Here is a 24,791-nt window from a genome sequence, read left to right as displayed (position 1 = left end):
AAGAGAACACTTGGTACACTTCCCTCACCAGTACTTGCTATATGAGAATTAAGATGTTTCTAAGGGACAACAGGGTGTTATTATGATGGGAATTGACAATGGTATGTTGGGACACTCTTTATGTCTCCTATTTCCTCAACCTCATTTGGGGAAGCTGCTCTTAGCCTGGATCATGGCATTGATTTACACGAAGCAGTCCAAAACCCCTAGAGAGTTGGCAACCTGGTCTACTGGAAGGTGTCCCTTCCTGTGGCAGGCGTTGGAACTGGATAAGCTTTAAGGTCCCTTCCAAATCAAATAATTCTGTGACTCTCTCATTCTGTAACCCTAGACTTAGTAGGAAAGGTTTTGCTGCCCCAGAGAAGGCACCTACTGTAACACACAGCTCCTGCTCTGCTGTGGTTCATCACTGCCTCAGACAGCATGAGACAACCCTGCCAGCAAAAGCAGATCCAGCAGTGATGGGGATGGTGTTTCTACTGCAGTGGGCAGCACTCGCTGCCCTTTATCTCAATTACGTTTTGGCCAGTGCAGCAAATGGGGAGCAGGTTTTCATCTGATGCAGCCCAGTTGTCACCTTTAGGTCAGGAGCTGTCAGCAGCCACACAGTAAGTCACTAGTCACTTCTCAGGGCTCCAGCATCAACTTGCTTTGATCATCACCAGTCTGGGGATAAAAATAACCAGATCTGGGTCCCACACTTTTTCATGGGGGTCTCTTCAGCACATAAATAGGAGCACTTAGGAGAAAACTGGTGGAGTGGGAACTGGCATCTCTAACAGAGACAACTAGTTGCTGGAGACCAGCAAGGGACCATGGGGTGAGCAGGTCCCCAGGAGCCTCTCTCCAAACCTCCAAAAGAAAATCTCCTGTCCTGCTTTCTTGCATTCACCAAAAGTGACCTTGAAACCTGCTGCTGCGATGGCACTTCTATTCTAATGGCCAGAATTGTGCCCAAGGATCCCAGCCAAAAGGCATTTCCCTGGCAGAGCACAGTAGCCCCAGAGCAGAGCAAATCTCATCACGACACTGTGGGTTTCTAATTAATACCCATTTGTTTGCAGGCTGATCTACCCGACCACATGCCAGCTTCAGGATTTCATCTGCTTCCCTGTGGGAAGGGCCTGACCATCACCAGGACCCACTGCCCCGGCCCTGCCACTCTCTGCCAGGTCACACACAGTCTGGTTTCAAAGCTACATAGTCGAGGGTATCGCTCTCCCCACCTCCATGCACTTATCCCGAAATTAGCACTTGTTTATGCAAATGAGCTGGCTCATTAGGTCTCTCCCTCAATCCATCAAGAGATGGCAGCAGACAGTGCCCTTCCAGGTCTGGGAATACAAATGGCAATGCCTGAGCCTGCTGCTCAATGCACATTCTAGCTATTTATTTTATTATTTCTTTTTTTCATGCAAAATACAGCCAAATTCTTTCCGTGACCGTGCAGAGGGCATCGCTCAAGTTAACACACACAAGAGGGACCACATCTTTGCTGTGGGGGCACAACTCACACCCTGCAGAGGTTTGGTGAGGCTGGGAGGGACACTCGGTGCCTCGCTGGTCCCTGCACTGATGGCTGAGGGCAGCCCCATGCTGTGGCCATCTGGAAGCTCTCAAAGGTGCTGAGGTGAAATGCACCCAGAGCCCCACTCTGAGCTGTGGCTGGGGCAGGTTACTGGCAGGGATAGAACAGAAATACACTGAGGTCTTGGGAAGGAACACGGAGCACCCCAGCCATGCCAGAATGGACCAGGTTGGAAAAGGCCTTTACGATCAAGTCCAATCGTTCCCCAGCAATGCTGATGCCACCCCTAACCCATGGCACTGAGGCCTCGTCTCCACGGGGTGTGAACCCTTGCAGGGACGGTGACTGCAGCCCTGCCCTGGGCAGCCTGTTCCAATGCCTGAGCACCCTCTGGGGCAGGAATTGTTCCTCAGCTCCATCTAAACCTGCCCTGGTGCAGCTTGAGGCCGGTTCCTCTTGTCCCATCCCTTGTTCCTTGGGAGCAGAGCCCAGACCCCTCCTGGCTCCATCCTCCTCTCAGGCACTTGTAGGGAGCGATCAGGTCCCCCCTGAGCCTTCTCTTCTCCAGACTGAACCCCCCAGGTCCCTCAGCCCTTCCCCATCACACTGTGCTCCAGGCCCTGCACCAGCTCCCGTGCCCTTCTCTGGCCCCGCTCCAGCCCCTCAATGTCTCTCTTGTAGTGAGGGGCTAGAGCTGAACACACAATCCCTGTCACTGGTGCTGATCCAGGCCAGGATGCTGGTGACTTCTTGGCTGCCCAAGCACAAGCTGCTCACGTTCAGCATGACACACGTGAAGCCTCACCACCTCTGCCCATTCCACCCCACATCCTCCTGCATGCACACAGGACCTTGAAAAGCACCTGAGGGCTCCTTTGTACTTCTCCCCTGTGCTTCTTGGGGCCAGCCATGCACTGGGGGTCCCCGCTGGGGTTGCCAGTGACCCCAGAGTCAACTTCTCAGCCTGCAGACCCCCGCCTGCGCTGCAGGACCCATGAGGCTCAGGCTGGCTGAGGAGGGAGGGCAGGGGACACCGATGGGAGGTGCAAGGGTCACTGCAATGGATGTTGTACCGGCCGAGGTGGCTCCGACGGCGCCTGAGACAGCGGGGCACGACGAACGGCAACCGCGGACGACCCCCATGACAGCGAAGCCCCTGACGACATGGCTGTCGGGGCACTGAAGCAGCAAAGGCAGGCCATTACGCATGCGCAGCTGTCGCCGGCTACATATACAGCCCTCCCACCCGGCTCTGCGTCACGTGGTGCAGGGGTCGGCCCGCAGCCCCTTCAAGATGGCGGCGCGCGGAGGGGAGGGGTGGCTGTTGTTGAAGCTTTATTGTTCCCGCGGCGCCTACCTCCGCGCGCCGTGTCCGCCGCGCTGCAACCAATAAAGGTAACCATGGCGACGGTGGCCGGGCCTGGGCCTGGGCCTGGGCCTGCGCTGCGGGGACAGCCGGGCCCACCCGGCTCCTCCTTCCTCCGAGGGGCTCGGCGGGCACCTCTCCCCTTCCGTCCCCGCTTCCGGCCTCCTGCCGCTTTCTCATCCTGATGCAAACCCGCGCGGGGGTCCGGGTTCTGCGGTGCTGGGGATGGGGCGGTTTTGCCTCGTCCCAGGGCAGAGGCACGGCAGGGTCTCGGAGGGACCGACTCCTGCGGAGCCTTTGCCGCCAGCCTGACGGGCACTGGGTCCCTGCGGTAGGGCCTTGTTAAATGGAGGTGTGCTTGGGGGGATGCTCCACGGGTGGCCACGGAACTGGAGGGCCGCTGCCCTGCTCCTTAGAGCAATGCACGTGTCCCTTGTGCCGGAGGGAGCTGGTTGATTGCATTATTGGTATGGAAAATAACGGCAGTGTTCTTCCCTTCTGTAACCTGAACTGAAACGTGCTTCCACCAGAACCCTTGGCTCTGAGTTTGTAGCTGGATTCCACTGACCCCGAAGGTGTTTCTCTTTAGATGCGCTTCAGTGCCTCTTTCATAGAACCTCTATCTCCCCTCTTTGAGCTGTGGTCAGAAGCTTTCAGCCACTCCAGAAAGTTCTCTTAAATGTAGTTGTGGAATTTTTCATTCCCCAAACTATTATATTTCTATTCAGAGAGCTCACCTAAGTGTTGTGTGCTGTCTGCTGCCTTTAGAGACTGCAGTGTGCTGAATTGCGTCAAAACGTTGCTTGTTTTCCTCTATTGTCAGTCTGTACTGATGCTCTGAACTGAAATAAAATAGATTGAAAACCAAATTGGTGTGCCCTAGCTGCTTGGACTGGATTTTACATTATCCTCTGGGAGAGCTACGTACTCTGGCCCTTTGGAGCACCTCCGAAGCAGGTAATAACCCCTCAGCATCTTTCAGTGCTTCGAAGACTGAATTACTTTTGGTGAGAGGGGTAAGAAAATTGAATTGCAGTATGTGATTTTGTGGCTTTCTACTCCTTTTAAGGTCATCATCTTAGTAAGGAGAAAACAGCAAACTGGTAAACGCACACTCAGAGTATTCCGATGCTGATTTAAGGCTGTCACTGTCCTTAACTCCTCAGTGAGAAAACCAGAAAGCAGCCTGGAGGCTGCTGTGGTAGCCGAGGGGCTGCAGGGCCAAGGAGCACTAAAGAGCAAATCCAGAATGGGCAGCGATGGGGTGTGCTCCTCTGACAGGGGCAAGGAGCCTTCTTGGAGTGGATCCTGTACTTGCTTCGGTGACATTTGCTCTGGAGCCAGGCTGAGAGAGCTGGGCTGGGTCAGCCTGGAGAAGAGAAGGCTCCTGAAGGGGAGACCTGAGAGCAGCTCCAGCGCCTAAAGGGGCTGCAGGAAACCTGGAGAGGGGCTTGGGACAAGGGCCTGTAGGAACAGGCCAAGGGGAATGGCTTGAACCTGCCCGAGGGGAGACTGAGATGAGCTCTTAGGCAGAAGCTCTTCCCTGTGAGGGTGCTGAGGCGCTGGCCCAGGGTGCCCAGAGAAGCTGTGGCTGCCCCATCCCTGGCAGTGTTCAAGGCCAGGTTGGACACAGGGGCTTGGAGCAAGCTGCTGCAGTGGAAGGGGTCCCTGCCCGTGGCAGGGGTTGGAGCTGGATGAGCCTTAAGGTCCCTTCCAACCCAAACTAGGCTCGGATTCTATGATGTTTGCTCCCTTGATTAGAAAGCTGTGAGCACTGAAGGGCTGCTCCTGTGAGACACTCCGATCAGCTCTAACAGAAGTGGCATTTACTTATGGTAGAGAAGTTGAATTTTTCCATTTTGCTTTTCTCTTTCTGTCCCTTTATTTATGGTATTACTTTTTTTCCTGCCTGCTTTGTTTAGCTATTTAGAGCTCGCATAAGTATTGCTTCTGCTGTGCGCCGAGTGTGCAGGTTGTCGTATCCATCAGTGCATGGCATCGCACTGCCCTGTGGTGGCAGCAAGGGGGAGCACAAGGCTGTGGGTTTGTGCCTGAAAAAGCTCTGTTCTGGTCTTGCTTAATTCCTTGCTAGTGCAGCAATAGTGGTTGGTTTGGGGTGTTTTTAATTATCTTTTTTTAAGCTAAAATAAGCCTGCTCCATGTGCATCCCAAGGAACAATGTCAGGTGTGGAGCCCATCTTCAAGCTGTTCACTGAGATGCTACTGATCAGTGAAGCAGGCAGCATTGGGCTCATTATTACACTAACTCCAGCAGATGTGTTGACCACCACCTTGTAAAAGCCCTTAATTGTGCCAGTGAGGGACACATAGAATCCTTTTGCTAAGGTGGTGGCATTAAAATCCTTTCTGTGCTTTGTGATGGGCTTTCTGATAGTGTGAGGGTGCTGTGGCAGCCTCACAATTGCAGGGGAGGGGTGGTCTCATTGTGCATCTGTGGAGCACCCATCTCTGCTGTGTCTTAAAGTACTCGGTCCTAAATTTAGATTATCTTTTGATGAACCTAGTGATGTGGATGGCTTTGGAATCTGTTGAATCTAGGTTGGAGTAATTGTATGAATAATGAAGAGAAGTAATTTAATTTGGAAAGTCCGTTTCAGTTCTGCAGGTTGAATTGGGTGTTCCTGTTCCCTCCTCTATGGAGAAGCATTCGTGCTATCAGTGTATCCTTTTTCTGTTTTAATGTAGCTTAAAGAAAAAGACATGATCCCCTCAAACTCTGGAGGTATGTGAGGGTGGAAGCACCTAGAGAAAGGCAGCTGAAATGGGGCAGCAGAGGATAATGTTTGCTGCAAACCCATTCTGGACCTCCTGTGCCTGGGAGGATCAGAAGAAGGATTTTCTTTGCTGAAGTGGGTGTCTTGAGAGCAGTCACAGATAATAACTTCTGCTTAAGGATGACAGGAGAGCCTTTATCAGCACGTGGGTCAAGTACAGCCTTAGGAATTTTAGGCACTTCTGAAAATTTGGCTCGAATTGATTCACAGTCTCACTGGAAATGGATGGAATGAAAATTCCTAAGCCACCTTGGTGTTCTCTGTGGGAAGCTGGCGGGACAAGGCTGAAGATGTCCCCCAGTGTTCCTCAAAAGGTTCATTTTGCAAAGCCTGTTTGTCATACAGCTGAGATGAGCAAATATCTTGTCTCCTTTGTCCCCCTTTCTGACTCCAGTGAGCCAATACTGCGGAAGAAGGCGGTGCTGGTGTGGCTCTGGTGTCAGCAGCAGAGTGTCAGCTGGTGTCAGTGGCCCCAGAAGCAGCTTGAACAATGTTTTACCTGAAGTTTGAAATCCATGAGAAGTTCCCAGTGAGCCTGGCTCTAAAGAAGATGCTGAGAAGCAGCTTTAAGCTGAATAGTGGCTAGTGGTGCTGCAGAGGCTGATAGCTCTCGCTCTGCAAGCACTCATCCCTTCTGAAGTGAACCTCTGAACCTGCTCTCAGAGAGATTCCTAGTTCAGCCAAGTCTCCCAGCCACATCTCCTGAAAGCTGTCTAGAAGGTGGCTGGGAGATGAAGCCAGACGAATCTGGGTAAGAAACGAGGCATGTAATTTAGAAGAATAAGTATGGCAGTGAAGGGTCCTCCACCTAAAAACCTAAGAGTTCTTACCATGACCTTGCTGGAAGAGCAGCTTTAGCCAAACCCAAGTTACTGTGTCTGGAGATGTAGGAGGCAGTGAGGGAGAAGTCAGGTTGCTGGTGGTGGTTCCTCCTGGCCATAAGCTTTGCAGAAAAGCCTGAAGCATGTTCTAAGTAGGGGGCAATTGCCTTGAGGATAGTCTTGGCCCTTGTTAAAAACACCTGTTCTCTTTGGCAGTACTGGATCTTTGGGTCCCTATAATTAAAGAAGTAAAATGTATTTAAACAAGTATGTCTGATCTGATTGCATTTTCTAGTGCTCTGAGTTGCTATAATAAAGGAGGGGAAGTGTTGCTAGGCTGCTTAGAGCTTTCCTGTTTCGAGCTGTCATGGGCAAATATGTCTTCTATATTCTTGCCAGGAATAGAGAGAGCAGACGGTCTGCAGCTTCTTCCAGCTTGCTATAGTGGAAGTGATGGGTTTTATGGAGAAAGCTATTCATGGCAAAGTGAACAGACCTCTCTTCCAGGACATTGATGTTTCCTGCTTGTCCTTTTGGAGGAAGAGCCACAACTATTATTATTTAACCAGCAGATTCAGTTTCTTCTTAGATACTGGAAGTCCTTCAGCTCCAGAGAAGGAGTGGGTGGACTAAAACTGCTATTACATTGAGCCTGGCAAAAGAAACAGATCTGTTTCTTCTCCCACGACCAGCAGCAACTCCACTGATGGCAGCTTGGTTACTCAGGATTTACAAAGGTGTGGGAGGACTGCAGGGCCTGTGTGGTTAATGGGCTGGAAGTGCAGGTGGCCGGCCCTGTGCACGGGTGAGGGCTGGATCTGGTACTTGCAAAGCAGCAGAGATGAGCTGCAGACCAGACAGCCTTTGGTAGCAGTGTGCCCAGAGAAGCTCTGGCTCCCAGAAAGCAGGAGGGTGGGGTACCAGATACTACTTAGGTTCCCTGCCTTCCAGAAAAGGCCCCAGCTACCCAGTGCTCTCACTTCAAAGGTATTCAGATGGGGAGCATGACACCTCTGTTTTGAGGTGATGCCAAACCCATCTATGATCTTACCCTGATGGTTGAAAAGCAAGTTATAGTACTTCATCTTTAAAGCACGGGGGAGTTCTTGGCTGAGCAGGAGTGCTTTCATGCATGGGTGTTATTCACCAGCTCAGATGCCTGTGGCTTTGGGCAGGAGGTCCTGTTTCCCACAGCCTCTGAGATCCAGAGGGGCTGGCACCTTGCAAGACAGCTCAACCTGCACCCAGTGTCCGCTTGCAACTTGCAGTTCAGTGCAAGCTGGGAGTAGCTCTGAGCCTGCTTTTGTGTGAGGCAGCTCTTAGGATGGTGTATGAGCATCGTCAGACCTCATGCCCTGATGATAGGCAGCATTACTCCTGTTCTCTACAAGACAGTAGGAAGCTGAGTGCAGAGATGTTAAGCGGTTGAAGGTCATGTAAATCCTGTTCTTCTGGGTGCTCTTCCTCCAGCACTCATGCTGCTTTGTGTCAGCATCATTGCCAGCACCAGTTAGGCAACCTAGAGTGTCAACAAGGCAGTAACAGCTTTATCCTGTCTGAGATAAAAACTCCAGATATCCCACTGATAAAATTCTGCTGGCAGATGTCCTGTCCTGTCTCCTGCAGTGACATGGGGGAAGTAAAAGGGAGGCTCTGATAGATAGGATTAGGGCTGTGGACTTCTGCAAGAAGTTACAGTTTGGGGTAAAAGACTTGTAAATCAAAGAATTAGGACAGAATTAGGACTGGGGTGTTTTGAGAAGGGAGGTGCTGAAGGCTCTGGGCTGAAAGCAGATCTCCATCTCTTGTGCCTACGTACCTCTGCTGATCTCAGCAGTGATGTGGGGAGAAAATCAACTGGTCCCAAACCAGTTAGTGCTTTGCAGGTCAAAACTTACACCTCAGATTCTCCTGTGTTTGGTAGGAGATCTAAACAGGTCTTCCTGCACTGCTTCCCCACCTGCCCTTTCAGAAACCAGGTCCAGCTTCTGGGTGCAGGCAAAGCCTGGCACTGCAGTGCCTGATCTGAAGAGTATTTGCACCTGCTTGAGCTCTATGGTAGGGGGCACATCAGGGAGTCTCTTCTCCCTTTTTGTGCCACCTGGGGCTCAGTATTCATTCTCAAGCTCTTTCTGAAGTACTTCTATTTGAACAGTATCTAGACTAGCTCTAGCAGTGTAAGTTGCTGAATTTGGGGACTGCAAGTTCAGTCTATGGGGCCTCTTGCTGTAACCACTGAACTGCAGTGTAGTGAGCTATTGGGAAGTGTAAACTGAAAGGTAATTTTTGCTTCCTCTCTTTCTGTCTGGCTCCTCTCTGAGGAAAGTGCTAACAGCATCATTGTCTTTTTCACTAGCAGGGTTTTGTGGAGACCACAGCAGGAGGAGGCCAGTAGACCCTGTCTTGGTACCATGGAGCTTCCTGGTTACAGCAGGCAGCTGCTACAGCAGCTCTATACTTTCTGCAAAGAGCAGCAGTTCTGTGATTGCACCATCTTCATTGGGAATGTTCACTTTAGGGCACACAAGGTGGTTTTGGCTGCTGCCAGCCTGCTTTTTAAATCCCTGTTGGACAGCACAGACACCATTTCCATCGATGCTTCTGTGGTAACCCCCGAGGAGTTCGCGCTCTTGCTGGAGATGATGTACAGCGGCAAACTCCCACTGGGGAAACACCATTTCACCAAAGCTATCTCCGTGGCAGATAGTCTGCAGATGTGTGATGTGGCTCTCAGTTGCAAAAACCTCCTCAGGGACCTCATCAGCTGTTCTACTCCGGACCAGGTAGTAAATGAAGTCTCCAGCCAGGCAGCAGACTCATCTGAAAACCATGCTGAAGCTAATAACCTGCCCCAGTCTGAAAAAACTGATGAAGGAAAAACAGATGACCTCCTACCACAGAGACTTTCCCCTTTTCCTGGCCCTGAAGAAGCTGAAGTGGAAGCAGATGTTTCTCCTCCTGGCCAGGAACTTACTGTGAATCACACATGGGTTCACCAGGATAGGATATCGAGTGACTCCAGATCCCTCCAGGAGGATCCAGGCTCTCATCCTTGTCAGCCTGCCTGTGCTGAACAGGGTGGCTGTGAAGAAGAGGAGCTTCCTGAGCCTCCAGAGGAGAAAGGAGTGAGGAGGGATTTAGGTGAGACTTTACAGGTTTGGACACAGCATTGCCTCTTGTATGCAGCCATGTTGACTGATGTTTTCCTGTTATTGGGCATCTTTTTCTCTGTGTTTTAGTTTGCCCTAGGTTGGGAACAAATCCCTTTCCTGCAGGGATTTCTTCCTTTGGCACTGTGCAGTACTCTCCTTTGGTCTTTGCAGTTGCCTCACACTCACCACTTCACCAGAGCCGTAAGGAGCAAAACTTTTCTTACTCATGCATATGATTGCATCTGATGTAGAGTAGGGATCTGCATTAGTGCAAGACATGAGGTTGACAAGGCAATCTGTATAACAGTAAGTGAACAGAGTTGTCTGCTAATGCTGCTTTATCCTTTAAACTCCTGTTCAGCATGGGAGGAAAACAGAGGCTGTACTGGGTTTAAAATAAATGTTCCATTTATAACTGGTGTTAAATAAACTGTTGGTTTTCCCTCCAGGCTGTGTGATATCTTCAGATGGGATTTATGAGTCACAGTTTCCCTATTATAACCAATGTGCTGGTTACGAACCGGTGCCTTTCAATCACATCATGCTTTCTGTGAATCCCTTCAATTAGCAAATAACTCATCTTGTTTCTCTCACACAGCAGCAGACAGCAAAAGCTGTAAACTGGATTTCTTTCTTCGGTATGAAAGCATTTTCTCTGAGGCCCTTTCTGATGCCCAGGCTGTGCTGAACAGGCTAGAAGAGTGCAGAGAAATTGATGCCTCTCAGAAGGAGGTAGGTGTGTTGACTTGGGTAAACGATGCAAGCTTTTTCTATCCCCTGCTGAGGGCTAGAGTAGGTTGTGCCCTGTTTAGGAAATTGTTTCATGGCAAACTGGGGCTCTGGTGCCTGGTTGGTTGAAGGGCAATATGTGCTCACCTGAGCAACACGCTGGGCAGAAGCATCTGTAAGATCAAGCTGCTTGTGCACATAGGTAAAGAAGTGTGTGTCCTGCCCTGGAGGCATCTCCATTGTGTTGTGGGAGTGCTTCACCACTGATTTCTCTCCTCCTTTCTAAGGCATTTGCTTTGGGAACTGTATCAACTTGTCAACATATGAGATCCCAAAATAGGCTTCCCAAGCCCTGGGTGAGGGTTGGCTGTGGAGCACCTGCTCCATTCTGCATGTGGCAGGCTGCTTGTGGGGAGCATTGCGGGGGGCTGTGGGTGCTGCCCCGTGGTGCTTTAGAGCTGTCATCGCTGATGAATGGTGCTGAAGTTACTGCTTGAGGGTTATTTGAGTCTGGTACTTGCTTCATGCTGGAGGATGCTCTGGGCTCTGAATGATGATACCAGCCATTGTACTGGCTTGAAGCCACCACAGAAGCAGCAGATGAGTCTGTGCTGGTGTGGCAGTCGTGCAGGAGGACTCAGAGCTGGCAGTGGTGGTGTGTCTGGTGAGCACTGGTGCTGGCTGCACTCTGCTGTGCCATTGCAGGCTCTGTGCAGAAAACTGCAGCCACTACAGAGCGAGGTGGGGACCACGCTTGCTCTCTTCACCCTGGTAGAGCTTTTTCCACACCAGGCTCCATGAATTTTCCCGTGTGTCTTTTCTGTATGTGGAAGAGTGGGAGTGTGACTGTTTTATGGCTGGCTCTCCAGTGGCTCTGTGGTTAGTTGACCTTTCGAAGGCAAGAAGTGCTGTTCCATAGGTTGGGGGGCTGTGATGCTCTCTAGGTTCCCATGCTGTTGCTAGCTGGGGAGGTGTCTGGATTCAAGTCACTTAGTCCTTTCAGCACCAGTATGACCACGGGACATCTGGGCTGTGGTGACATTCTGCTTTTAAAAACCCAAGGCAACATGTTTATTAGGAAAAAACCCTTATGACAGCAGGGAGGGGAATTCCCTTGGTTTGGGGAGTGCAGGTTTCTTTTCTGATAAGCCGTTCAATGTTGCAGGAGGGGAGCCTGTGTTCCCTTAGCTGTTGACTCTCCTGATGGTCCCGAACTGAACATCTTTAGGAGCGAGATGTGGGTCCCAATTTGTGTTTGTAGCAGCAAGCCCAAGCACTGAGAAGCACCTTTGAGCGCACTGCTCTCAGTGTGCCTGAATGCCTTGGGAAGGATTAGGGTTTCCTATGTTTGTTCATCACCCTGATCAGAAAAATATGTCAGGTTTAAGGTTTTACCTATTCTGCACCTTGGCAATTGGAGCAGAGCAGGAAGGGTGCTGTACCATGTGGATGGGCACTGCCAGAAGGGGTTTGGCAGCTCCATGCACCTGTGTAGGCAGTCAGCACCCATGCCGCATGCCTTCCCCTGCCTGCTTGTGCTGCTCCAGGGTCGCAGTGCAGAACCTCACTGCACAGTGCCCAGGCAGCCCTGCTGCCTGGCTTCTGCTCTGTGTAACAGCCCTGTTTTCTATTGCTTTCCTGTAACTGTTGTTTCTTGCTTCTTCAGCACCTCCAAGAACCAGCAGGTAAGGTTCATACACCCGTGCCTGGCCCTTTGTGCTCCCAGATGAGCTGTTGCAGCAGAAGCCAAGCGAGGGGTTGTGGAGCTCAGAGGCAGTTCGGTGTCTGACCACAGAGCAGCAGCTGGAAGATTTTTCTGCAGCTATAAATAAACACTGAATAAATGAGAAATGGATTTTCTTTAAGCCTCCCTGAAAAAATCACTTCTCAGCTGTGACAAGCATGAAAAGTGTCAGCCCCAGGGCAGTGGGGGGGGACAAACCGCAGCCATTTGTAAGCAGGGGCTCAGCTAGATCTGTCCCTCTCTGAGCTCCCCTCTAGGACAAGCAGGACCTGTGGGCACCAGCACTCAGTCTGGGCTCTGTTTTCAGCAGACAGAGCAGCTTTTTTCCACAGTGGCCTGGTGTTTTCCTCGGGGGAGACACACTTGTGTGTTTCTAAAGTCAAGTCATGCTTAAAGTGCAAGTTCAGCTCCAAAGAGGCCAGCTTGGGATGTGTAATTGAGGCTGAGATTTGTGCCAGTGGTAGACATCAATGAATTTGTGGGTGTTCTCCTCTCTCCTTTCCCCCCACCCTCTGTCCCCCAACTTCTCTGTATTATTTTGCTGCTCATTTGCTTGCAGTCTCTCTGGTGCTTCAGGACGAGTAGCAGTAGGTCTGGAAGCTGGTGAGATGCCATTTCTTTGCAGTAAGCTGCTGGGTGCCCTTGCCCTGCTCTAGGGAAGATCTCTCACCCCTCCTCCACATCCTTCTTCAGCTTAGGAGCCTTTTGTGGGTGGCTGGTCTCTGTAGGCAAGCAGCAATGGACAGCAAAGCCTGGGAACGTGGGCATTTTGCAGGGCTGTCCTGGTGTTCAGGCTCTGATTTCAGTGGGATTTTGCCTTGGACATAGCCTCTGTGTTTCTGGTCCTTTGCTTGTGAGCTCATCCCTGTCTGGGTGCCTTGTTCCCTCCAGTACTGCTGCCTGCTCCCCTCCAGCATTGCTGCCTTCTTTCCTGCTACCTCCAGGGCATTTCTTAGGGCCTGGGGTTTTTCCCCAAGGAGGTTTATGATGCAGACCTTGCTTTTGTGAGAATTATTGCTTCTCTCAAGTTTGATGTTCCATTCTGCTCTCTGGGCTGAAAAATGTGGATGAGTTACTTTTCTGTTTAAGGAGATGTGATTTTGGGGGGTTTATTTTGTTTTAGAGTCTCTCTGTGTATCTCACAAACTATTCCTATCTAATTTGGTTCTGGCTTGGATGAAACCTGCTTGGAAATGAGAACAAGGCTGAAATTGCAGTAATTTGGGGAAGCGTAGAAGAGCTTTGCTGGTGTCGAGTCTTATCTTCCTGTGCTCTCTTAGAGAAACTCAATTCAAATTATTGCACAGCTCATTTGTTCCCTCTGCTGCTGGGTTCAGATGAAGTGGAGGAGCGCTGATAGTCCCGCATAGAGTAAATGTCACTGTTCTTGTGGATCATTTCCATTGCCTATGGGCCTGTCCAGCTATTGTCATCCTTCGTTTGCATTTCTGGATGCAGCATAAACCAGTTTCCTGTTGTCTTCTGCATCCTGATTAGGAGTGATGGTTTCTGAGGGGGGAGGTTTGTGGACACAGAGCTGGAGAACTTTTTCCCCCTGTTCTGGTGTACTTGTGGGGGAGTTTGGGCTGAGGTTTCTGAGTAGGGAAACAGTCTCTTTTGGTTTCCCTGCTCAGAGAGATGGTCTCTTGCTCCAGTCTGGAAGCTGGATGTGTGCTGATTTGTGCCGTAAAGGGCCAGTTTGGCCAGGAAGGCTCTTGCAAGTGTCCCATACAGTGAAAGCCTAATGGATCAGACTGTATCGTGTGGGCACATTATGACTAAGTGGAAGCCGTGATTCCAGTGAACATCAGTATCTCCCAGTTTTCTCCAGGATCTTTGGGAATTGTTAATGCTTCAAAGTGAGTCTAAAATGCACTGTGTGCTCTTTCAAAACAATGCTAAAAGGCTCTGCTGTTCCCACTGAGCAACATGTCCAAGGAAAGGTCTTCTGGAAAAAGACTATAAATAGCAGAGCCTTTCGGTTTCTGAAAACTCATTTCTATTAAGCAAATCCGTGCACTGAGGAAGGGGTGGTACCTGAGCCCTGGGTAGCAATGCTGAGCCGATTGGAATTAGAAACAAATTAAAACAAGGGAGAAAATACTGCGACAATGCAAGTTACTTTTCATCCCTGTCATAAACCCAAGAATTTGGCAGGGTGCTGAGCCCCTTTGGGATGGTGAGAGTCAAGATGGTTTGTGTTTCCTTCTGATCTGGAAGGGGCCAGGCATGCAAACCTTGGGAACAAGCATGATCTGGTTATCAAGTCTCATTACAAATTCATGTTTACATTAACAAATACCTTTCAGCTGGTTCTTCAGCGTGCCTGCAAACATCCCCTTTCTTCCTTTATAACTGAGCCCTTCATGTCCATGTTTCTGTTTGGCAGGAAAAATGCCATTAGCAGGTAAAGAGCTGGGACTCCTGCAGCTTCCCCTCTGAGGATACTCTTTGCAATAGGTCATTGCACTGTCATGCTGCCCTTAATATCTGAGCATTTACACCTGCTAGGGAAAGCAAGTCCACCATCCCCCTGGTGCAGCCCCGAGCAGTTGCATTCAGTCTTTTTATCATTGAAATAAAAATGACAATGACAGCAGAAAATGGTCGCTCTCTAGAGCTGGGCTGAGCTCTCCACTTCAAAGGTACTTTTGTAGCATCCCTGGAGTCTCTGATAAAGGAGCCTGCTCTGAAAGGCTGGCATCTCTCCTGGAGAGCTGGGAAGTGTGTGTCTTTAGGGGTGATATTTGCGGCGTTAAAGGGCTCCAGGGAAATGGGAGCAAGAGTTCCAGCTTGTTTCTTTTCCTTTTATTTCTATAACTGCACAGGCATGTTTGCCTCTGGTCGCTGTTTCGGGTCCCTGGAGTGGGATTTGGAGCTTTGGCCATGATTGCCAAGCATGCAGAGAGCCCACAATGTGAGGTTTGCTGCCTTCTCTCCAAAGCTCTCTGGGAGATGCTGCTCCACTGTGACTTGAGAATGGAGAGTCCTGAAAGTCCCACTTAAAATGCCTTCTGTGCAAGTGTTCTGCAGTGAAAACCAGTATCCCCTGCCCTGGCTTTGGGCTTCAAAATTAACGGTGTTTAAACCATGTTTCATTAGGTCTCTTATTGGCGTTTGGCTATTAGGGGAAGCGATGAAGTGATGTTTGGTGCTGGAACCTGCTCCAGTCTGTGAGGCTTCCTGTAAAGGTAAGGGCTGGAGCGCAGGGCTTGCTGCCTTCCTTCACATGCCTGGTGGCCACAGACTGGAGTTTGAGTTCAGTGGTGGGTTTCTATGTGGTTATTTTGTTGGTTTAATTTTTTTGTCCCCTAAACAAAACCCCAGGATCCTGCTTTTTGTGTCAGTTTGTACAGGGCAGTTGATTCTGTTGTTAAAACCTTCCCTGTTCTGTTGCAGGCTCTGGTTTCCTGCCTGGCAGAGACAGGGGAGCAGTCACTGTTCAAGAAGCTGCTGAGCAAGGTGAAGGATGCTCAGCCCCTGGATACTCAGCCCCTGGATGCTCAGACCCTCGTGTCTTTACTGAAGCTGTTTCAAGACACAAACCCCAAGCTGAGAGCGGCTTTGCTGGACAGGGAACAGGGCAGTGAAGAAGCCCTGCAGCAAGGAGGTAGGGAATTGAGTGCAGCCACTGGCAAAGTGAGTGGGCAGCCTTGCAGGCAAAGTGGGTCTCCAGAAATCCTGTGTCCTCACTCAGATGCAGGAGGTTTCTCTCATGCTGGCCAGGATCCTGGAGCATTTCCATCCCGCAGCAGCGGGTGCAGGCAGCACAGGGCTCTCCCCATCGCTGCCTGCAGGGCTGGATCGATCCATGGCTGCACGGGTCAGAGCACAGCTGAGCCTCGGGATTGAAAGCTCCTTTTTTACTTGAGTCTGACACAAAGCAGTGGCCTTGCAAACCTGGTGTTAACCCCCAGCTTGCTTTATGGCTTTGTGCTCTGTTAGATAAATGAGACGTTTTCCTTTCATAGAGTTTAAAGAGAATAGTAAAGTGTTCCTCCTCTGCTGCTTGTGCTTGGGATGAGCTTTGCTATTCACTTAGATCTTTCTCAGAGTCTCACTCGCTTCGGGAGCCTGTCAGTTCCTTCAGACTGACTTTGTGTTTCTGAATCCTTTTTCCCCCCAGAGAGCACAGACGAGGGAGAGACGCTGACTGCTCGCTTGCTGGGATGCAGGGAGGAGCTGATCCAGAGCGTGACACAGCTGAGCCCCATCCTAGAGTTCTTGGAGGCAGCAGAAGAGGGATTCCTGACTGCCTCGGAGAAGCGGGTAAACCAATCTGAAATAAGGAAAGCTGTGGATGGGAAGGTGGGGAGCATCTGTGGGGCAGCATCTCACCGCTCAGTTTGCCAAGTGATGTGCTTGCCTCACCTGGCAATGTCATCTCCCTTTTGCACAGCATGGATTGCACAAGTGTTGTCTTGGGTCCTTCTGCACTGAGCTGTGAAGGCAGCCTCAGGATGATAACAGCTTGGTGCAGTGTCAGATTGCCCTGCAAGCAGGGGAGGTGCCTGGTGCTTCTGTAGACCCTGAAAATGCCTTTTTGTGAGCCAGGAGAAGGCTCTGTAGTGCTTTGGTTTCAGCAGAACCACTAATGACCTCTGTGCTGCCTGCTTGCTTGTGTAGGTGGTCATCAGCTTACGTTTCAGCTGACCCTCCCAGCGTTAACTCATTAACCCCTATCACACAGTTGCAAGAGCAGCACATCCACTGACTGGCATGTTTAAAAATATGTTTCTGATGTGTTGGATGCAGCAGTTGGTGGGAGAACTGTTGCTTTCCTGCAAGCAGTTGCTTTATGTATACTGATTTGCAGAAGCCACAAAGGAGAAAAGATTTCCTCTGTGGTTTGTGGGGAGCTGGCTGTACCCTGCCTGTGCAGCTAAAACCTGCGAGGTGCCCTGGCATGCCGTGTTCAGCATGCAGCCTGCACACCTCCTGTCCTGGTTTTCATGTCAATCTAAGAAGGACATGGAGCTGCTGGAGCAAGTCCAGAGGAGGCCATGAGGATGATCAGGGGCTGGAGCACTTCCTGTATGGAGGCAGGCTGAGAACGCTGGGGCTGTTCAGCCTGGAGAAGAGAAGGCTGCATGGAGACCTCAGAGCAGCCTTCCAGTGTCTGAAGGGGGCCTACGAGGATGCCGGAGAGGGGCTCTTCATCAGGGACTGTAGTGATAGGATAAGGGGTAACGGGTTAAAACTTAAACAGGGGAAGTTCAGGTTGGAGATAAGGAGGAAGCTCTTCACTGTGAGCATGGTGAGGCGCTGGCACAGGGTGCCCAGAGAAGCTGTGGCTGCCTCATCCCTGGCCAGGTTGGATGGGGCTTGGAGCAATCTGCTGTAGTGGAAGGTGTCCCTGCCTGTGGAACTGGATGAGCTTTAAGGTCCCTTCCAACCCACACCAGTCTGGGATTCTATGATTCTCCTGATGGGCTGGGCTGTGGCTGGCAGCTGATGAATTTTCCCCTCCCAGAGCAGCATGATTGAGCCTGGAATGGGGATGTGAGAGAATGGAGTGAGGTGTGTGTGCAGGAAAGGGCTCAGTGTCTGCTGGGGGGGATATTGTGGTTGTCAGCAGAGACCTGCACATTGCTGAGCCATGAGAGCTGCATCAGCAGCAAGGAGATGATGATTTTTCGTATATCCCTGTTCCCTTTCCCTGCACTCTTCTTTTTGTCTTCATAAAATTAGGTAGTTAAAATGCAGCCATTTTGAATCTCCCTTCCATTGAAAATCAAGCAAACAAAAAACTCCAACCACCAGTGCACCAAACCATTCTGCTACCATAAGTGTGCTCCTTGGTCACAGGATACAGCCTTGGATTGCATCATCATATACTAAGAGACTCCAGTCTCGTTTGGTGAAGGAGTGATGTTGTTGGCTATTTCTTAGCCTCTTCAGTTACTGTGTCCTCTGTTTGCTGCAGAGCCTCCAAGCCCTGATCCAAATACAAATGGGATCCCTTCATGCTCTTGTTTTAGCCCCCAGGTAATAATATTTGGGGAGCACTCCAGTGAGGCTGGGTGCATAGCTTTGTCTCTGCTGTGGCACAGGAAAGTACAGCAGAATTGCCAAGTGTAGAATGACCTCGGGGTGGTGGGGTTCCTTTTTTGCAGGCTTGCTTTATTTGTTTGGGGGTTTTTCTTGCCCTGCAAACAAGTGGCAAAGTGTTTGATTAGTTTAGAAGTTAAACTGAGTCAAACAGTGGGCCTGTGGCGTATGTGTGCATTTGAGATCTCTGGTGTCTCAGCTGCAGCACTGGGAAAACAAAGATGGAATTAGCAGCCACCTCTGAAAGTTTCATCTTACCTGATTGATCCAGCGTTGCACTGGTGCTCTGGGCTGGCAGAGAGAGGATGTAGTTCTCCAAGAGTTCGTAAAGATGAGGCTTTCCTTTTTCTTCTCACACTCACTGCCACATTAGCTACACATTTATTAAGGAAGACAAGGGAGTTTTAAGTGTAACAGTCTTTTTTCTAGGCAACTGGGTTCTTCCTGTACCTGACCCAAGCTGTACATGGAGCAAGTCTGATTTTCCTTGCTGGAAAACCAGTACATGATCTGTTGTGAAGCCTCTTCCTAAAACCTTGGTTTTTGGGGGAGATTTTACCTAGCATTTCTGTTTTTAGAGTGCTGAACTCTGTGGCTTTATCAGTGTTTCTGTAGTGGGGGGAGGTAGGGTGGGGGATTTGGGGGATGGCTTGGATGCAGATTATCACTTAAAATGAATAAACTTGGATACAAAGGAAGAGCAGGTAGCCCCTCATGCATGGTGTCCCATGGCTTAGGTTGTTGCAGAATTCAGAGCGACCAGCCCACAGCCCTGAGGCTGGAGCAACAGAGTAAATGGTAGAACCATTCATCCTCTTCTTCTGTCCAGGCTCTCTTCTAGAGGGGATGTGGGTATTTTGAGCTATGTGCTTTCCCTCCCCTTTGGCTCCAGTGTCTACACAGCTTAATGCTCAAACCAAACTGCTTCAGAGCTGGGACAGAGAATCATAGCATCGTAGAATGGTTTGGGTTGGAAGGGATCTCAAAGATCAAGGACCTTAAAGATGAAGATCTGGAAATCCTGCTGCAGACAGGATGTGGGGAGGTTTTCTGACTGTCCAACCTACTGGTGTCAAAATAAGTCTTAAAGTGTCAGTGCTGCATCTCCCACTGCCATGGACATCACTTCTGCATCTGTTGACACTAGCCTGAGAGCAGTGGTAAGTTACAGCATGAGCATCCCCAAAAGGATGCTGCTTTTGTACCTGTTTTTGTGTTGAGGACTTCAGACTGAGTGATCCAGAGTCAGCTGAGTGAGAATTAGATGGGAGGATATGTCAACAGGTTCACTAAGAGAGTTTTGGCTACAAAAGGACAGCTCTTTAGAAATGAGAGAAACTAATTAGTGAGATCAGGTGGTGGTGAGTGCACAGGAGGAGCTGTTGGATTAGTTTCTTTTATGTTAAAGGTAGGAGAACTGTCTGAAGTTTGCATCCTGAACAAGAGAGGAGAATTTGTATGAGGGGTCACAGACCTGAGTGAATGGATAACTCAAGGAAGAGTATTAGGACCTACAAGGAATGGCTGAAATGTCCAATAGGCAGAGAAATGTCCTTTAGAGGTATGAAGAGAGGCTTGTGGCGCATCAGGCATGACAGCAACAGGCATTTGTCTGACCAACTAAAGAGAAAGAATAATGAGAGGAGATGCCCTGTAAACTCACAGCTAAGCCTAGTGCCCAGTCTAGGAGAAAGACACAAAAAGGCATTTCCTGCAGCTGAAGGAAGATCACAACTCAAGACAGGAAGAGCTGACACACGTGGCTGTGAGACTCACAGCAAGGTTTATTCCTGTACTTTCCAAGTTGAGTGGTCCCTACCATTGATGACCAGAACAGAGATGTAAAAGCAGTTGTTTAGACAGTCAGCTCTGTGTGTGCACAGGAATGTGTGTTGGGACAGGCATGAGGGCACTGCGTCTAAGTAAAATAATATAGGATAAAATGCAGCTGAAAACGTTTAAATTGCTTCTGACCTGGAGCCTTCATTGGATGAGAGAAAATGTTTGGGTTTTTTTTTCTGCCTCAGAGTAGATTTGAGCAAAGCATTTGAATTTCATGTGAGGAAATTGTTCAACTAGAGGAAGTGGTGATGCTCAAAAAGGATACATCTTACTGGGAGTGAACTGCAGATTGTGCTGAAGGCAAGACTGACAGGATGGAGCAAGGTTACTAGTGGGGTTCTTGGCACTTACTTAATATTAACACTAATGTTATTGACACAAAAATAACCAAAGTGTGTTTAGGAGAGCTCGCTGATGAGCAAAACCAGCATCTTTTGTCCACACAGAGGAGGATCTGCAAGAGAGAGAATTACATGGCCAGACAACTAAGTAATGAGAATTGAATGTCGTGGTAGTCTAAAGTGAAGGGTTTGTATTTGGATGTAGTAATGAGAACTAAGAATTAAGACCTCATGAGAAATTTCTGCGTGCAGGTCCAGTTTTGTTCAAAGAAGGTGAACTCATGTTGAAGCAGAGACATCTGCAGAAAAAGCTGGGAAGACAAGGGAAAAGACTGCCAATTGACCAAGTATTTGCTGCAAATATTGAAGGAAATGCTGTTTTCACCCCATCTTTAAGTCTCGTTTTGTTTCCTTTTGAAAAGGAACAGAAGTGCCTTGTCAGCCACTTCCCATAGCTAGACTTGGCAGAAGAACCCACCAGGGTAGTTTTCAGGGTGACACATGTCGGATATACCTGGGATGTGCTTAGGTGTTCCTGTAGCTAGGACCTCATGACACCTCCCAGTTAATCAAATAAGGGGAAGCAGTGGGTATGGATTTACCACAGTCGTGTGTACTGTGATACTGTTCCTGTTTCTGTGATCTCTGTTCAGACCCTAGAGTTTGTAGGAAGCCCTCACAAACAGGTTCTTGGCTGTTTCTTTGCTTCAGGTGGTTTTGGATTGCTGTGGAGGCAGCTCTCAGAGGGAAGCCGTGGACAATCTCCTCAGGAAGGTGGATGAAGAGAAAACCCTAAAAGTGGAAAGCTTGGTCAAACTTCTTGGGGCTGTGAAAGCATCATTCCCTGGTCTCCACCTTCTGCTAGACAATTTAGTGGCAACAGCAAACGTCTCTGATGGCAAAGGTATGGGTATACTAAGCTTCAGAGCCTGGGGACTCAGTTCAGGGCATTGCCAAGAAGGTTGCATGCTTGTCTGGACTTTAGCATGCTCTTATAGTCTTGCTTTCATCTTGCTTCGGAGAAAGCTCCAGGAATGAACTTGCCAACCAAGTTTTCAAGTTGACAAGCAGGTATTCTTTATTGCAGTGCCGGGAGACACGGGGGACAGCTCCTCCTAACGTGTGTCTCCCCATATTGCTACACAAGCCGTCCTTATATAGCCACTGGGCATACATACATATTCATGAGGCTATGTATGGATTACATCATTTTCCAGAAAGTTCCCCTCATGCATGCAGAATTGTGGTGGTGGTCTCTGAGGGTCGTTTACTTCTTCCAACAATCTTCATCACTTCTGGCAGCCTTTGAAGCACGCACAGTAGATGCTCATACCAGTTTAATTGGTTCATTAGCACCAGAGACTCAATAATCCTCCCACTTATCAGTTACTTTAACTGTAGCGCATCCTGGACACCTGCCATTCCCAGATACTCCTTATCCTTATGTCCTGTTCTAGACTGTTTTTCTTAAAACTATGTCAACTCTAATGATTTATCTTGTACAACAATTCTCAGTATGTTCTGTAGCTGTACTCTATTTTTTTTCTCTATGTATCATGCACCTCAGTAATTTTCCATTGCTACTGTTACAAAGCCATCAAACTTAACATTACTTCAAACTAATTCTAAAGGTTTATATATTCCATTTTGTGATTTTGTGCCCCCCTTGTCTCAATCTAAGGGGATGGGTTGGCTATTATATTCAAACAAAAATGGTCCGGGTGCACTGGGGTAGGAGCACTATGCCAGGAAGAAGGCTCCTGCTCTCCAATGAAATGCGGAGTAGGGCAGGATCCTGTTGACTCCTTCCTTTAGTTCGCCATTGATAGGGTGGAAACTAGGATGTCATCTCTGGAAAACAGGAGAACTGTTCCCTCCAGTGTCAAACTGATTCTTGGTTTTGAGTCACTTAAAAGCAGCAGCATGAGTCTCCATATTAAACAGAACAATTTTCACAGAAGAAATGCTTCACAGGTTGAAGGTATCTTTACCAAACTCTGGTCCATTGGTGACTTTGTGGTATTTGGTGGCTTTGAAAGCAAATACCTAAAAATTCCCCAAAGTCAGTCTTGACATTAAATACAGACAGTGTCTTTCCTGCGTGCTGTCCTTGTGAATTCCTTGTGGTTGAGGAAGACTGTGGGGCTCAGATTAGGTGGGCTGAGCTCCTGTCCTCGATCCAGGTAGCATTTCTGCACAGCGTGGTTGCTGACTCGTGGTCTCCTGTGTGGAGCAGAACGTGCTGATGGGAACCCCACACATATTGTCTCCATTAGACATAGTTATCTTGGACAGTCAGTCCCCTCCTGTTTGTTTTGGTGGGGTTTATTGTTTGTTGCCTGCCCGTGGTGGGTCAGGGGCTCCTGAGATGCAGAGTGGGACAGCTTTCCAAGTTCTGGGTTTAGGCACATCCTGAGCAATTCCGAGAGAGAGGCAAATTTCACCAGCTCTGAAGTCACATAAAAATTAAAAACTAAATTAACATGCAGTGAAATGTAAATGAGTGTTTAATAGAAAGCAAAACTGTGCTCATAATGCTGATAATTTCCTCTGTAGCAAACGTTCCCGACAGGCAGTTTGCTTTGTCATTTGTTAAGCACGATTGCTTTCTTAAAACACCAGACTCCCAACATGGTTAATTATCTAGTGGTAATACCCAACGCAAGGAGGAGCATTCCTTAATTACACAGAGCTGAATCTCCTCAAATTGCAGCTTGAATAAACAGAAGCACAAATATTTCTTATCGTGAAAATGAAGAGGGAGGGAATGATTTGAGCCACTGGTGGCATCTTTTGATGTCCTGTGCTGGCCTGCTAGCGGAAAGGAGGACGTCTTGACTGTGGCACAGGGCATGCTCTGGTGGTGGAGCTCACCTTGGTACAGCAGCAGAGCTGAGAGCACTTTCCTAACAACAGAAATTTAGGTAATAAAATCAGAAACATTCTGATGGGAGAAGAGAGGAAATAATTTCATTTGTAAATCATCCTCTGATCCCTGTGGGGCACATCCAAGTCATACCTAAACCCTACGGAGCTCAAGTGCTTAATGAGTTTCCTTTAGCTCTGCTGGGGAGTAACTCATGTCTCCAAGAAGGCTTTGGATTTCAGGGGGGTTTTCCATATTGGCTTAAAATCTTGCATTGATAAGTCCCAGAGCCTGCCACTATCTCCTCCCCCATCCTGGAGAGCTTTCTGCTCTTACCCAACACCGTGCGTCTTCTGGGTCTCAAGCCTGTATTTTCTTTGCACCAAGCTGTCTGTATTTAGCTGCTGTGCTGTGTGAACAGTAGCTTGTTCTGTTTGCTACTGAACCAAAATGATGAAAAGACCTAAACACACACAGAAAACGTGCGCAGATGTCTTGGATGAACTACAGTTTGGTTTGGTTTCTCCTATAAAAGGGTAACTATGCATCTTCTCCAATTTAGTAACTCCAACAGTGAAAAAAAATCCTTTTCAGATTCATCTATTTGGCAATTTCCAGTTTTATTTCTCAAATAATCTGGTGACAAGTACAATCGTGTATTACTTTTGGTACATGGTGTACTTTGCCCATGTCTCCTGTTATCCTGTATAAACACCGTTCCCCTTTCTTGAATTCTGCAAAAGTCAGAGTGGGTTCTCTATAATTAGAGGAGGGGGGGGAGAAGAAACCCTGAGTCTTGGGAGAACCATGCCTGCTTCTAGAGGTTGTCACTGTCTCTTTGAGCAGCATGCCTTGGAAGACCTGATTTTCTCACCCAAAGTTGGGCAAGCAGTGAGAAATGAGGTCTGCTAGGGTTTTATGCTGGATGTCAGTGCTGCAATTAGTATAACCAAAACTTGCCTGCAGTTGTTTGCTGTTTCCTATGCCCTAAAGGAGTCATTCCTGCTGTTAACAGCTCAGCTTCAGGAGTGGGCTGGACAAAGCTAAGCGAGGTTTAGGCCTTCAGGTTCTCCTTGGGTTTTGTGTTTTTAAATACCTTTACTTTTCATTCTCAGTGGCCAACAGTGAGAGCACAGCCATTGAGATCATCCTGCGGCACAGCAAGCTGATCTCAGAGGCCATCCAGAAGAGAAGGGACCTGGAGGGCTTGGCCCCGGGAGAGGCAGGACTCACTGAAGCAGTAAAAGAGGTACGAGGAGATGCTGGCGTGGTTCAGAGCTCAAAGGGTGGGTGGACAGGCCCTCGTGCACTCGAGTCAAGGGGCATTACTTAGGTTGGGGAAGCCATCCAATGGTGGAGGTGCCCTTCTGCTGCAGTGAGAGTGTGCTGGGTGTGTTACATAAATCCTGTGGGAGTTTTTGGGTAAAAGAAATTGCCAGTGAGATTCTCAGTTTGTGAAATTGTGGATGTTCAAACACAGCAAAACTGTTTCAGCTCTGCAAGGGTGCTAAGGGAAAGCAGAGCTGCCAGGGAGTGGGTGTCCATTTCAGTTGGCT

The 24,791-nt window shown here is 49.0% G+C and overlaps 1 protein-coding gene across 7 annotated transcripts in view; it reads left to right on the top strand.

Moving 5' to 3' along the window:
* Positions 1–2,811: 2,811 nt before the first annotated feature.
* ZBTB40 (zinc finger and BTB domain containing 40) overlaps positions 2,812–24,791 on the top strand; it is a 36,733-nt gene continuing 14,753 nt past the window's right edge. For 6 of the 7 annotated variants that reach the window (XR_013958169.1, XR_013958170.1, XM_080631098.1 and 3 more), the window contains exons 1-7: positions 2,812–2,923; positions 8,867–9,651; positions 10,261–10,394; positions 15,535–15,745; positions 16,262–16,404; positions 21,081–21,273; positions 24,351–24,484. Coding sequence is in view for 5 of the 7 variants with exons in the window: in XM_080631098.1 (XP_080487224.1) it covers positions 8,922–9,651; positions 10,261–10,394; positions 15,535–15,745; positions 16,262–16,404; positions 21,081–21,273; positions 24,351–24,484 (1,545 nt within the window). In the remaining 2 variants the exon portion in view is untranslated. The remainder of the gene's footprint in view (positions 2,924–8,866; positions 9,652–10,260; positions 10,395–15,534; positions 15,746–16,261; positions 16,405–21,080; positions 21,274–24,350; positions 24,485–24,791) is intronic. The other variant, XM_080631097.1, reaches the window with a different exon arrangement.

Source organism: Psittacula echo (genome assembly GCF_963264785.1).
Source record: "Psittacula echo genome assembly, chromosome: 17".
NCBI lineage: Eukaryota > Metazoa > Chordata > Aves > Psittaciformes > Psittacidae > Psittacula > Psittacula echo.
The sequence above is the reverse complement of the archived record's forward strand: the minus strand, read 5'-3'. Positions and strand labels throughout refer to the sequence as shown.